We start from the raw sequence: 14,956 nt of genomic DNA, 5'->3' as shown, positions 1-14,956 counted from the left end.
AGGGGGAAGGCCTGGCAGTTAGCCTGGATATAGCGAAGGCCTTTGATCGTGTATGGCACAAGGTGCTTCTCTCAAAACTTCCATCATTTGGGTTTCCCGAGAGCTTATGCAAGTGGACCTCCAGCTTCCTCACTGGGTGCAGCATAAAGGTCGTTATCGACGGTTATTGAGCAATCTCAAGCCCGTGAACGCATTCAATGATTCTGCATATCAATGATATGTTGGACACCTACAACATACATTGCCATGCAGACGACAGCACGGGCGATGCCGTATAAAAAACACAGGTCCGGCCACATATGGAGTATTGCTGTCATCTCTGGTCTGGCGCACCCCAGTATCAGCTCGATCCATTTGACCGCGAGCAACGTAGAGCAGCTCGAATTGTCGGGGACCAAGTGCTCTGTGAACGGCTGAATTACTTGGCGTTGCGTTGAGACATAGCTTCATTGTGTGTCTTCTACCGCATTTATCACGTATTTATGTATTCCGAAGAGCAGTTTCACCTGATTCCTGCCGCCGAATTCCACCTTCGCACGACACGCCACAAGTTAGGATATCATCCCCACCATGTGGATATGTGGCGTTCCTCCACAGGGCGGCTTTTAAGGAGCTTTCTTCCACGTACTACAAAGCTGTGGAATGAACATCCTTGTGCGGTGTTTCCGGGACGATACGACACAGGTACTTCAAAAAAAGAGCGTAAACCTTCCCTTAAAGCTGGAAGCGCTCCTATGATTTATTTGGTGTTGCAAGAGAATGTGGGCGGCGGTGTACACTTAACACCAAGTGACCGGTACTCTCGTTTGTTCTCCTTTTCCATTAAAAATAAACATCTTTGAGATGACGATTTAATATTTTTACCCGGGTTTTTGTAAACATAATGTGATATTAAATAATAAATCTATGGATTTGAAAATTAATATTGACATTTTAAATTAAGATTCAGGATCGATTGATTGATGACATTAAATCTAGATGGTCAGCTTAAATTATCATGATAAATATTCCGTGAGACACTATCAACTACATATTTTATATTTGAAATGACTAAGCTCACGTTAGATCGTTTTACGTACCGACTATCTGCTCAGGACATCTTGATGAAAGACCTATCACGAGGTCTTTCATCAAGATGTCCTGATATGAGTGAGATGAGACCTCAAATTGGACTCAAGGTATCTATCGGTACCTATACCGATAGAAAAATTAACAGGTGTGTGATAGAAGTTAATAGGAATATCAAAAAACCAGACGAAAACTTACCCTTTGGTAGAAATGCGAAGAGCAGACTAGTTATTGCGCACGTTATATAAGTAGTAATCATAGTTCTTTTTCTTCCAAACTTATCTAACACTATCACTACCACTATGTACGCGGGAATCTCCACCAAAGTCACTAACATAAAACTTACATACTTGTTCCCACTCAACGACACTGAGTTAATCGACATCCCATAGTACACCAGGGAGCAAGTCAACCACAGAAACGAACATATCACCAAACGTCTCCAGATAATGCTCGAACGAATTGCCTTCGAGAACTGCGACTTCTTATCCGTAGTTTGATTATCGTTCCTTAGTAAGGGATCGGATATCGCATCTAAATCTAACTTCGATGGATCTAGTTTGTTGAGTTTAGCTGCACGTTTTAGAGTCTTGATTGCATCTTCCTTCCTGCCTTTGCTCAGCAGCCACCTGGCGCTCTCGTTCATGAGCCAGACGTACATACCGACGATGATAGCCGGGCTGTATAAGATGAGGATGTACGTGCGCCAGTTGTTGACGAACCAGGCGAGGAGTGCCAACAGGAACACACCGACCACGAAGGTCATGTTGCACATGGCTGAGACGATCACTCGCTGCTTCAGTCCAACGAGCTCGACAGCTGCGGAGCACAGTCTTATTACAATCATAAATTTCTAACTGTACATGTCATCGTCGACCTTAATGTGTTCTCATAATGTTCACTAATAGTATTATCATCAAAAGTAGTATTTGTTTTATAAACGCGAGTGTCACACTTTTAAATAAAATATTTTTTAAAGGATTACTAATAAAATAGTTTTAATCTTTTACAATGTATTTTATTTAAATTATGAAACTAGTGAGTGATATAGTTATTGTCTTTACACACGTGGTGGCATCAAGCGAACGAGCCACAAGCACGCACAAGGGAGCCGAGAGTGTCATGATCGATGCAAGACGCGTTATCCAAGAACATATTACCCCCTGTCGGATTTATTACGTTTATGTTAAGATTAATTCCAATGGGCGGCTTCTTTGCTCAGGAAGCCGGCTATATTATGGGTATCACAACGGCGCCGATTTCTGCCGTGATGCAATAATGCGGAAGCATTATTGTGTTTCGGTCTGAAGGGCTCCGTAACTAGTGAAAATACTAGGCAAATGTCTTAAGTGTGTACTTATGTCTCAAGGTGACGAGCGCAATTGTAGTGAAGAATTTTTGGGTTCTTCATGAAACCTGAGCGGCACTGCATTGTAATGGAGGATGCATTGTAAGGACGTATCAATTACCATCAGCGGAGCAGAACGCTCGCCTCGTCCCTTATTCTCAAACGAAAAAGCTAAATAGCCGTATTAAGTACTGAAGTAATCAACAAGAATATTAAAAACATACAAACAAATATACAGATGAAACTAATAAAAGTTGTGTAAAAAAACAGAAAAATAAAGCAACACAAAAAATGGTATAATTCAATTTATTTGAAAATACTTGATCCAAGAAAAAATCTTTGGTGAAAATCCAAGGACAAAACCAAAACAGTTGAGAATATTTGTATGGAAGTATTTAAGTCGATAATAATAGTTAGATTAAATACATAATATTATTTAAACCCAGTGTGACACTGTTAACGACACGCATCTTAGAAAATTAAATTAGGAAATTTCTTTATTAGTTATAAATGTTATGTGTCATACAATAATTGCAATAAAATTAATTTATTAAGGCACACCACTACTTTAAAATTTATTGAAAATTACATTATTTGCTTTAGTCATAATGTCTGTAAATTATTTAAATACTGACTTATTACAGAACAGCGGGCCTAGCATGTACTCTTATTGCGATTCAATTGACAACCTAAAATGGACTGCTTTGCTATTTCGTATCACGGCGTCATTAGATTTGACAGTACATCCTGTCAAACCAGACATGAACTGAGGTGCATTCATAAATCGTTTTAATCAGTTTATTTTTACGAAAACACGCAATTGAAAGAACTTTATATAAATATATATTACTATTACGTAATAAGTACTAAAAAGGGCTAAATGGCTTATAATTTGAGCCTATAAAGCGCAAATTTTAAATGTATTTGAAGTAATTTCTATGAAAAAAATCCGCTAAAATCATATCATTATAGGTTTCGAAACGCAACGCATATGGTTCGAGTAAGAGAGAAATACCTATGCAACGACTGTATAGCGTCATAAGCTATCCAGTTAAGGTTGATTCAATTTCCTACTTGAATTGACGTCAACCTAAATTCTATCGCTTAAATGATGTCGTGGCAAAGTAGTTCTTTTTAGGTTTTTTTTTATGAAAATAAGGGACGAGACGAGCCGGACGTTCAGCTGCTGGTAATTGATACGTCCTGTCTATCACAATTCACTGTCGCTCAGGATTCTTGAAATACCCAAAAATTATGTGCCGCACTACAACTCGTCACCTTGAGACATAAGATGTTAAGTCATTTACAGAATACTGCTTCACAGCAGAAATCGGCGCCGTTGTGGTACCCACAATCTACCCGGCATCCTGTGCAAAGGAGCCTCCCACTGGTTCCCACCTTTTAGGTCGTCAAATGAATCGCAATAAGAGTTCGTGGTAGGCCCGCAGGAGAGAGATGATGGGGAGCGAACAAAGATGTCTTATATCGGGTCCACATATAACGAATTCGGCGAAAGAAAGCTTTGGAACGAAACTATGTGTCGCGAGGCGAGTCAATGAGATGAAATACCTTTCACTGGTCGATGTTCTATGTACAGAATTATGGAAATGTCTTAAAGTTTATATTCGTTTAACACTTCCTCAGAAACGTCATATTAAGCGTTGCAAAGAAAGATAAACCTTAGTATTATCAATTGTCATCAAAGGCGGTACGCGAATCATATTCCTTGCCTATATGTAGACAAGGTCTTAAACGAAATCTCCAAAATGTATCAGAAATACTTCAAAGAAATATATACATAATTATAAACGCCGTGTTTAAAAAAATAATAATATATTTATCAGGTTACACCAAACTAAAACTATATTACATTCTTAGTGTAAGTAGGTGAGTGTATGTAGTTAAGCTAGGTAACCTACAGGTTGATCAAAGACATCTACTCCGAGAGTAGTGTCGGATTAGCGAAGTGAATAATTCTTTACTTCTTGTTTATTTGAATTTTATTATCAATGACATAATACATGAAGTAAACTTACATATTTTGTTCAAGTTAAATTTTATATTTATAATGAAAGTGGACGAAGCGAAACAAGTATATAAGGATCGTAGCAAGTGGAAAGAAATGGTCTCTGCCTACCCCTACGGGAAAGAGGTGTGATTATATGTATGTATGTAGGTATGTAAGTTTATATTTATGGGTGCATAATATGTATGACGCTTTTTATATTATTTTTGAGTGAATAATTTGTTTTGTAATAATTTAATATTCCATACATTTAAGAGTAGATGCTAGTACCATAAACTTCTCGTCATAGGATATCTGTATACTGATGGTTAACATTGACAGACATGAAGAATGGACAAAAAATACATTACATACCTTATCGAATAAATATTTAAAATATCGTGAGGAAACCTACCCATGACAACTACCTACTACCACTAACAGCATTGTCGACTAAGTAACTAAATGTGTTCCATAAAAACGCGAAGTAATGTTATGTCAAGTTTCATTTTTTTGTCCTTATCTTACCTTTGTCACTACAGAATTACATGACAGTGAGAAGTTATTTTAATACTTGGAATTACTTTACACTGCGTTTATAAGTGAGGCTTTAAATGGTAAGAAAGCCATAAACCAATGATAAGGACTATTTTCAAGATAGTAACTATCTTTTAGTCTATAGTCAAACAACGATTACTTATATAAATAAAGAAATAAAACAATTACCCAAAACATAAGCCGAAGGATACAATCCTCCTCCAAACGCTGCTTCGAGGAAATGCATCACCATATATGTGGTAAAATTTGGGGCGAACGCCCGGATAAGTCCGAAGACGCAGCTACTGGTGGCTGCCAGGCCCACGGCGGCCTTCCTCCCGTACCGGTCAGACAGGACGCCTGTGAAGAGCATGGCCACGAACATACCGCTGTTGTGAACGGTCCCCACCAGCGCGCGGCGCCATTCCTGACAGCCGAGGTTGAACTGGAACGAGGGAACTTGTACATGTTGTGGCATATTATAGTGGGAGGCATTAACATGTCGGAAGGGCGCCGTAGCTAGTGACATTACTGGGCAAATGAGACTTAACATGCGGCACTGCATTGTAATGGACAGGGCGTATCAATCAACTTCAGCTGAATGTCCTGCTCGCCTCGTCCCTTATTGTCATTAAAAAAAAAACACAGTATATACTTGTAATATTCTGGAGGTGCAGTATGCCATGCAGATCTCTCCCAGAGATCCCCGGAAATCGTCGACCAGTACCGGAAGGTCGCGGAATAGATTAAATGAAGGTATTTTATCTAACATCAGATGTACGTTATATACTTATATAATACCGTTTCAAATACATATATTTTTATTGTCCTCATATAAAAAATACAAAATTTCATCTTTTGTTTGACCATGCTCTGTCGTATATCAATACCGTTGAAAGAGAATTCACCGTATTGGAATAGCGAGTGTAGATAGAACAAAACAAACATGTTTATATCACTTGTTAATTTCAATCAAAGAGGTGGCTTTTTATATAATAGAAGGGCTAACGAACGTAACGTAAGTGATCACCGCCGCTCTCATTCATGCAACACCAGAGGAATCACCGAAGCGTTGTCAGCCTTTTAGAAAAGTACACCTTTTACACGATACGAGTAGAGTCCCTATATGTCACTCTTCGAACAGATGGCCGGTGGCGCAGTAATAAAAGTAATGGCGACCCAGTGTTATCCCCATACAAGGTGGACCGACGATCTATAGATGATAATGAGTAGTGTCAAGTGCACTTACTTCTTCCACTAATGATCCCTCTAATTCGTACACAAATTCCTCACAAGGAATCGTTTTGTTCGTTGAGAACTCCTCGGGCACGCACTGCTCCACAGGCTTGAGGGGGGCGAACCGTTCACATGATTCCGAATTATTTTTCTCCAAGTTTGTGGGAATGGCGTACTGGATCCAGGAGGTATCATTGACTCGCAGCTCACAACCGTCTACCTTGCATCTGAAATATTGTTAGACGTTAAAGAAAAAGTTCACATTAAATAATTATATTTTTAGACGGAGTGCCATGCCTCTCAAGATTCTTGAAAACCCACAAGTCTAAGGAACCAGACTTGATCTTGTAGACTAATGATATAAGATATTGCCTTGTGCTTCGGCGGGCATAAAAATAATAAGGAAGTCCCGTGTCCGTGCCGTGCGGGTGCCGTAAGAGGCCATTTAGGGCATTTACCAGTCTTTGCACAGATGCCGGATAGATTATGGGTACCACAACGGCGCCTTTTTTGCCGTGAAGCAGTAATGTGTAAGCACGATTGTGTTTCAATCTGTAGGCCACCTAGCTAGTGAAATTACTAGGCAAATTAGACTTATGTCTTAAGATGACGAGCGCAATTGTAGTGCCACTTTGAAATTTTTAAGTTTTTCAATAATCCTGAGAGGCACTGAATTGTAATGGGCAGGGCGTATCAATTATTATCAGCTGAACGTCATGCTCGTCTCGTCCCTTATTGTCATAAAAAAAGATGTTAAATGTGAGTAGGCCAGTAATTTTACTAGCTATTATAGTTAACAGTGCTTTTAGTAGACACTACTACATAATATGTACATCTTAAACAATGTAAACTACGGTCATATGTTTAATAAACACATTTAGTATTTAAACTCGTTTGTTCTGCCGCGGCCGCTAATAACGTAAAACGTTGTCTCGACGTCTAGTCGCTATATCACGCTAGGGACGACCAACGACGATAAGATATTAACAAACAGGCATGTACAGCACAGAAGGTAAGAATATTTTACCTCATAAAGTATACATTGTGTGTGAGCTGTACTCTTTTTTAAGCAATTTAGATATTTTATTATTTGTAACGTTTATAATATCATTGATAAAAAAAAAATAGAATAAGCCCCAGGACCACACCCTTGAGGTACACCACACTGGTTAAATACATATTCAGATTTAAAATATGTTTCTTTGTCATTAATAATTATTAGTCCGAGTGTATTCCTTTCAAATTCAATACGAGTATTATCGTAAAGTTACAACAATAGAACTAAAATCAAAACTTTAAGTTCTAACTTAACTACATACTCGAACGACTGTATGTAAACTTCTGTTATAATGGTGAGGCTACCTAAGTTAACCTAAAACCCTTTTTACGGTAGTACAAAGTAGTACAAACTGTACATTGAATATTTTTTTTTATCTACACCCATGCTGAGGATATACTTCTATTAAAGATTCTGAAACAGTTAGCTTATTACCAACATTAAAACACCCAATGTCGTAAAAAGCATTACATCAGTGTTGTAATGTTGTACTGAATTTCATAACAACACTCCATTGTTTTTTTCGAACCCTTCATGCGCTAAGAGTTTCAACAGACAGCCACATTCTTAATGCTCGATGCGTGGTAGGTATCTCTATGAATTTCAAAAAAAGAACAAATGTTCTGTACGCGAAAATTTCGTTTACGCGCGTTCCACACTACCAGAACGTCGCACGCCGTAAAAAAAGTAGATTATTCGAATCCCGGCCATTTTTCTTCGATATTTTTATTGTTTTGTTTACAAAAAATGAGCGATTCAAGTTTTGACAGCACACCGCCCAGAGGGCCTACCATCAACTTTTAATAAGCGATGCGATGCAGTTTAGTTTAGGTACCTAAACTGAATCACTAAAATTCGTACCATGAAGTGCCTTTTCCTGAATGGCGCTTGGATTGCTTATGAAGAATTAACGAAATAAATTTGTCTGTGGTCCGCGGTGTGAGAAAGAGATGACGCTCTACAGTCCTTGCATAAGTTTCTCTCTCTTACTCGAACCATATGCGTTGCGATTCGAAACCTAAAATGATATGATTTTAGCGTGGATTTGAGCGGTTTCTTGCGTAGAAAATACTAAAAATATATTTTAAAATTGCGCTTTATAGCGTCAAATTATAAAACATTAAGCCCTTTTTTGTACTTATTAAATAATAGTAATATAAATAAATATAGTTCTTTGAATTACAAATTAAATGTTTGCTTAGGTGTATTCGTAACAATAACGAGTTATGAACGCACCTCCATTGATGTTTGATTTGACAGCACCACAGAGTACATTTTTATTAATTCGTTCTTGCGAACAGGCTATAGTCCGGGCCCTTACTGCCATCGTCTTTAGTATTTTCATTTTTGATATTTATTTTCAGTATTTTGTTTTACAAAAAAGTCCGATAAAATATTCTCATCTCATTTTTCATCAATAAAAATTTCCTTTTCTGTATGTTTTCACTATTTTTTAAAAGTTATTAACAACACGATTTTTTGCGTAGGGACGTCGCTTCATTGTGTGTCTTCTACCGCATTTATCACGGGGAGTGTTCCGAAGAGCTGTTTAACCTAATTCCTGTCGCCGAATTCCACCTTCGCACGACTCGCCACAAGGTAAAATATCATCCCCACCATCTGGATGTGTGGAGGTCCTCCACAGTGCGGTTTTCAAGGAGCTTTCTTCCGCGTACTACAACGCTGTGGAATGAGCTTCCTTGTGCGGTGTTTCCGGGACGATACGACATGAAGGTACCCTTCAAAAAAAGCGCGTACACCTTCCTTAAAGGCCGGCAACGCTCTTGTGATTCCTCTGGTGTTGCAAGAGAATGTGGGCGACGGTGATCACCTAACACCAGGTGACCCGTACGCTCGTTTGTCCTCCTATTCCATAAAAAAAAAGTTGCATAAATAACTAGAAAATAATACTTGCTGCTTGTGCTGCAAACAATACCGAATCAAAAAAAGTGATACGAGATACGACGCTGTTAGGGCTTATTAATTAAATTACTTATGAATATAATTTATAATGTATCTGTCATTCGGTAGTTGGAGCAATAGTTCGCAGCGGAGCAAATAGCAGGACTTTGACTGTATCTGTTTCTGCCTCTAGATCGTCGGCACTTGCATTTTGATTTAGGGCACTTATTACACACCTCCATAATTTGCTTTTTATCAACACAGCCTCGGCCTGAATTGCCCAACTATCATAACTGTCCTTATCTAGGAGACCAATGTGAAATATCTTCATGGCAAGAGAGAGCAGTAGGTACCTATTTGCTTTTACCTACACAGATATTCACTACGCTCATCTATCATGTTAACTTTTATAATGTGTTATCGCTTTTACATAGCCAAGGCAATAAATAAGAACCTGATAAAAGCAATAAATATAAAAGTTAACAATAAAATAAATTATGAAGTATACATAAAACATCCGATAATCAATTATTATGGGATTATTAAATCACAGATCAACATTAAAACATTACTATGTAATTAAGTACTAATCAATACATCTTTGATAATACCATGAACATAATAAGATGATATGTGATAAACATAATATTACGGTCTACAATTTATTATTGTAAGCTTATCTCTTTGCCACTCATTCGAAAATAAATAATGAATACTACTTTAAGGACGCGTTTACGAATCTGACAAAAATACGATATTTTTCGGTGGAGTTTGTGATGAAATGAAACTAAATCTAACAAAACTAAAAATTGCCACAAATAGATTACTTCTTTATCTCCAATTAGCGGAAAATATTTGCTTTAAAATTTTGATATTTTATGTCGTCAAAACGATTATCCGTTACCTCTTCACACAAAATTGACGAAATGGGGCTTCATTCAGGATCAGTTTTCTGCTACTACTTACATAATTTTGTCTCTTAAAAATTACGTAACGAAAGCAGATTTAATATTTTCAAAAAAAACGGGAAATAAATTAATGAATATTTTATAAATAATCTCAGAAAAAAATAAAAATTAATCGTCTAAAATTCATAAATTTTGCTGATAAGCATGAGCTTTAAAGGGTATTAAGGGTTATTTTATTTTGTCCCTCCGTACGCATTACACAGAGAGATCTATCGAAACAACGTCAGTCCGCGCTTGGCCGCCGTCGTAAGTAGACACGGTGTCGGTTGTAAGTAGCAGCTCGTACTCGGAAAGATCGCTGTACGAACATGAATATTTTTATAAGCTCTACAATACTGTCTTTGATACTTTACATATTTTGTACGCAGTCTTATTTTCAAAAAAATATGTTTCTTTATTTTTTTGAAGAATTAGTGATTTATTTTCATCTCTAAATATAAGGTCTATATTAAATCGAAATCCAAGATGGCGTCTATGAAATTTACCAAGTTCTCTTCATGGGTATCATTTTCATGGTTTGCGGGGTCAACAATAACGAATTTCGGGTCAAAATCGATATCCAAGATGGCGTCTATGAATTTTACCAACTTCTCTTCATGGGTGTTATTTTCAAGGTTTTCGGGGTCAACAATAACGAATAGCGGGTCAAAATCGAAATGCAAGATGGCGCCTATGAAATTTACCAACTTCTCTTCATGGGTGTCATTTTCATAGATTTCGGGGTCAACAATAACGAATATCGGGTCAAAATCGATATCCAAGATGGCGTCTATGAATTTTACCAACTTCTCTTCATGGGTGTTATTTTCAAGGTTTTCGGGGTCAACAATAACGAATAGCGGGTCAAAATCGAAATGCAAGATGGCGCCTATGAAATTTACCAACTTCTCTTCATGGGTGTCATTTTCATAGTTTTCGGGGTCAACAATAACGAATATCGGGTCAAAATCGAAATCCAAGATGGCGCCTATGAAATTCACCAACTTCTCATCATGGGTGTCATTTTCATGGTTTTCGGGGTCCACGATAACGAATAGCGGGTCAAAATCGAATTTCAAGATGGCGCCTATGAAATTCACCAACTTCTCATCAAGGGTGTCATTTTCATGGTTTTTGGGGTCAACAATAACGAAATCGGGTCAAAATCGAAATCCATGATGGCGCCTGTGAAATCTACTAAATTTTTTTCATGGGTGTCATTTACATCGCCAAAGTTTGAATTCATTCATAAACTTAAATTATATTATAAAAGGCCTGTCTAACAATATCCCACATGCTAAATTAATTCTTTATTCCCTAAAAATATAGAAATATTTACGTTTCGTATTTCACCCACAATATTTACAAAACACATTCCGTTACCAATCTAATTAAAAATCTCAAAATTTGATTTTAAAAGACCTATCTAATGATATATATTACATAAATGTAACGAATACCTTCCTTAATCCCGCATTATTTTCCAAAGACCAAAGGAAATGTCATGTATCAAACCTGAATCTTACTTTCAAAGACCTATCCAACGATACCCCACAAGGTATGTCTCCAGTATTTTTTTCAACTCCACTTTTAGGGGAGGTGTCCTCAGGGGGGAAGCTACGTCCAAAGCACCAGACAATACAAAAAATGGCGTGCGTACAAAGTACACATGTGAGAAGTGAAACGTATTTGTGAAAACCAATTTTTAAATCTCGTTTATATTAATAATTATCCTAATCTGTTCTCTAAACCAATTGATTTTTATCAATATTAGAACCTCTCCCTCCCCTCTTCTTGGTTAAAAACGTCCTTCATTTTCATGACACTTTATTCCGTTTCATCCGTAAAAATTTTACCCTCATGCGGGCAAAGAAGTTTCACTTCATAAATGATCCCAAATTCGTTCTCTGCGCCCTCGAGAACCTCGGATACGATACCCATATTGTTGAAATCATCAATTTGTGCGGCGGCCATCTTGGATTTCAAAAATGATCCCAAAATAGTTCTCTGCACCCTCGATGACCTCGGATACGATACCATATTCCTGAAATCATAATTTTTCGCGGCGGCCATCTTGGATTTAAAAAAAACTGCGGTTACTGCACACGACGTTATGCGACAGAATTGCCATCTAAAGTTTTAATGTTTAACTACTAAACGAATACATCAAACAATTATCAAAAGTACATAGGTATTAAAAAAACAAAATTCAAACTTGCTAAAGTATCATATTCATTTAATTCCCGCAATTGATTTTAAGTTTGTGTATGGGTTTGAGCGGTGTCAGTGTAGTGGTGCGATTCGATACCTCTCCGTTTTGAGAACGCGTCCTTAATTAAAGAAATAAAAGATACAAAAGGGATTTAACCATTAATAACCAACCATTAATTTAAAAACCGGTTCCAGGCCTTGGATGAAACACGAAAGGTACTATTTATCAGAACAACAACCGGACGTCGGGTGATATTGTCATCAACATTGAAGTTAGATTATTTTAAGAGAGAGATTAAAACGCAATAATACTAATACAGTTGTGTTCAACTGTATTACGTTAAGTAACACACTAGAGCTATATAATTGACATAATGTCTATTGTTTGTATGTTAATAGTAGCTGTCACACAATCAGCGGAAAAACTACTGCCTTCACACGGATTTACAATATCTTATAAAACATCATACAAAATATTTGTTTGAGGTCAATTTGAGATAATAATTATATAGACTACTAGACTCGTATTGTATTAGCTCAGGCAGTAAGCAGTCAGAAAATATTAGTTCCAGTCAATAAAGTGTTAAAATAAACTTTATAATACACTTGATAGTTTTCATAATTTATTTACTTTTATTAATTGATATTACCTACGACACAACGTCAGCTAAATTGTGAACAAAGATCTGTCAACAGTGAAGCTTCTGTTGCTTTTGTATTTTTAACTTTCCGCTAAGAAAATATAAAATTTTCAAAAATTCGGGAAGTTCTTGGTTTTACCCCGTTTTTCGAAAATCGAGTTTTCATAAGATATTGACGTTTTAAAGTCCTAGGAAGCTAGGTCCGAAGAAGGTGCCTCGTAACTTTGTTGACTCTCCACTCTTACTTAGTCATATTTGCTTCAAATGTCCTATAATGGGTCATCGCTCCACCGATCAAATATTGTTAGTGTCATTCTTTAGGACTAATTATTGTAAGAATAGATTTCTTGCAGAACACACAATGACTGTTATAACTTATTACCACATAGACATATTTCGATGTAATAAGTACGATTTTGCATCTTTTGTTAAAAAAATTGGTACCTAAAGGTTATATTTGTATCAGTGAATTTATTGGCTCTTTAAACTTTTGTATTTTTTTTTTAAATTATTTTTAATAAGTCTTAAAACTTCACTATGTAATAAGCATTGTTAGGAACTATTTTGGCTAGTGTAATATTTATCGATTATCATACCTTTATGTAATATAAATAGGTGTAAGTTTCTTTATACAAATAAATAAATAAATAATATATGTTTTTTTTTAATTTTTAAATGGCTTTACCTTATTTCGAGTCAAAAAATTTGCATCGAATGCCACCAACCGCGTGAATATCGGTTCATTCATTCAAAAGTTGTTGTAATTTAAAAATTCAAAAAATAGTTTATTAAACTTTTATCAAATTTGATTTGAAGTTGCAAGGATGGCCTTTAGAGTCAACTGTTTTCCTAAGTTTCATTTTAATATTCACGTAAATTAATGATTAAATTTGTTTATTCATTTAGGATATATGTACACTTATGAAAGTAAATTTTGAAGCCGTCAGTTCAAGACACTACAGACAAGTATTATCATACCTTCACAGATTTTTTTTTCACAGTCTATATTATATCGTCTATATACAATGTAGAGATTCCGAGTGGCACTGTAATTGCGTTCGTCACTTTGAGACGTGAGATGTTAGGTCAAGCTCAGAAATTAGTTAATGTACCTACCACAATAATGCTTGCAAACTACTACTTCACGGCAGAAGTAGCTGTCTTACCCATACCTTTGTAGTCCCTAATTGGTATACCTTGGCATCACTTCACAGAAATAGAAATCGTACGATCCTAATTGAGTAATAGCAAATAAATGCGAAATTCCACCAGCATCACATTCGAATGCCAGACATTCGACAACCGCGACGAAATTTCTTGCTCACACAGCCATTTGGTGAAATTAATTACCGCCTGCAGATTTCCCGAAGCGATACAACTTATGGCCCTCCAAGCATAGAGCATACTCTCAACTTATAGGCAGCACAACGCATATCTTGACCCCTGGTGCTGTGGACATCCATGGGCTTGCCTCAAAGCATTGCCACACCACTTACCAAACATATATAATATATTGTAGTCAAGAACGTCGCGCCACGAGCGAGTACGAAGATGTTTCGGTACTCGTCTTGGCTCGGGTGTAATCGACGTACAGTGCGAGTGCGGTCGAGATCGGGCGCCGGGCGAGCGCCGAACAGGTAGTCAGGGACGCACTATCGAGCGAGGCGACTGTGTCGCACGCGCGTGCCGGCTACACCACGTCCATTTACTAATTATCAAGCTAAGCGTATGCTGAGGGGCAGGTAACGGAGCACAGCAAGGTACAGTTTTGCAGGGCAGGCCAGGAAAGGCAGACATAGACCACGAGCGTATGCTGCGATTAGAACATACATATATTACTAAATCTGCCATAAGCTGCGCTGCGTGGACTTCCGTCGCGTCGTCTGTGTCTCAACTGTCAGCATACGCTTAGCATAAGGCTTTGTGAAGTGTACCTACCATTACACTTGTTACGTTTGTTGTTAATAATGAATAATGATACCGAGTGTTTATAAGACAAGAAAA

At 37.1% G+C, this 14,956-nt stretch overlaps 1 protein-coding gene across 1 annotated transcript in view; it reads right to left on the bottom strand.

The window, feature by feature from the left end:
- LOC126968805 (organic cation transporter protein-like) overlaps window positions 1-14,956 on the bottom strand; it is a 55,896-nt gene that overhangs the window by 17,933 nt on the left and 23,007 nt on the right. Inside the window, exons 3-5 of the mRNA XM_050813919.1 lie at window positions 6,208-6,421; window positions 5,148-5,403; window positions 1,267-1,887 (exon numbers count right to left, since the gene is read on the bottom strand). Coding sequence (XP_050669876.1) covers window positions 1,267-1,887; window positions 5,148-5,403; window positions 6,208-6,421 — 1,091 coding nt within the window. The remainder of the gene's footprint in view (window positions 1-1,266; window positions 1,888-5,147; window positions 5,404-6,207; window positions 6,422-14,956) is intronic.

The sequence above is a fragment of the Leptidea sinapis genome, chromosome 16 (assembly GCF_905404315.1).
Source record: "Leptidea sinapis chromosome 16, ilLepSina1.1, whole genome shotgun sequence".
NCBI classification, from domain to species: Eukaryota; Metazoa; Arthropoda; class Insecta; order Lepidoptera; family Pieridae; genus Leptidea; species Leptidea sinapis.
The sequence above is the reverse complement of the archived record's forward strand: the minus strand, read 5'-3'. Positions and strand labels throughout refer to the sequence as shown.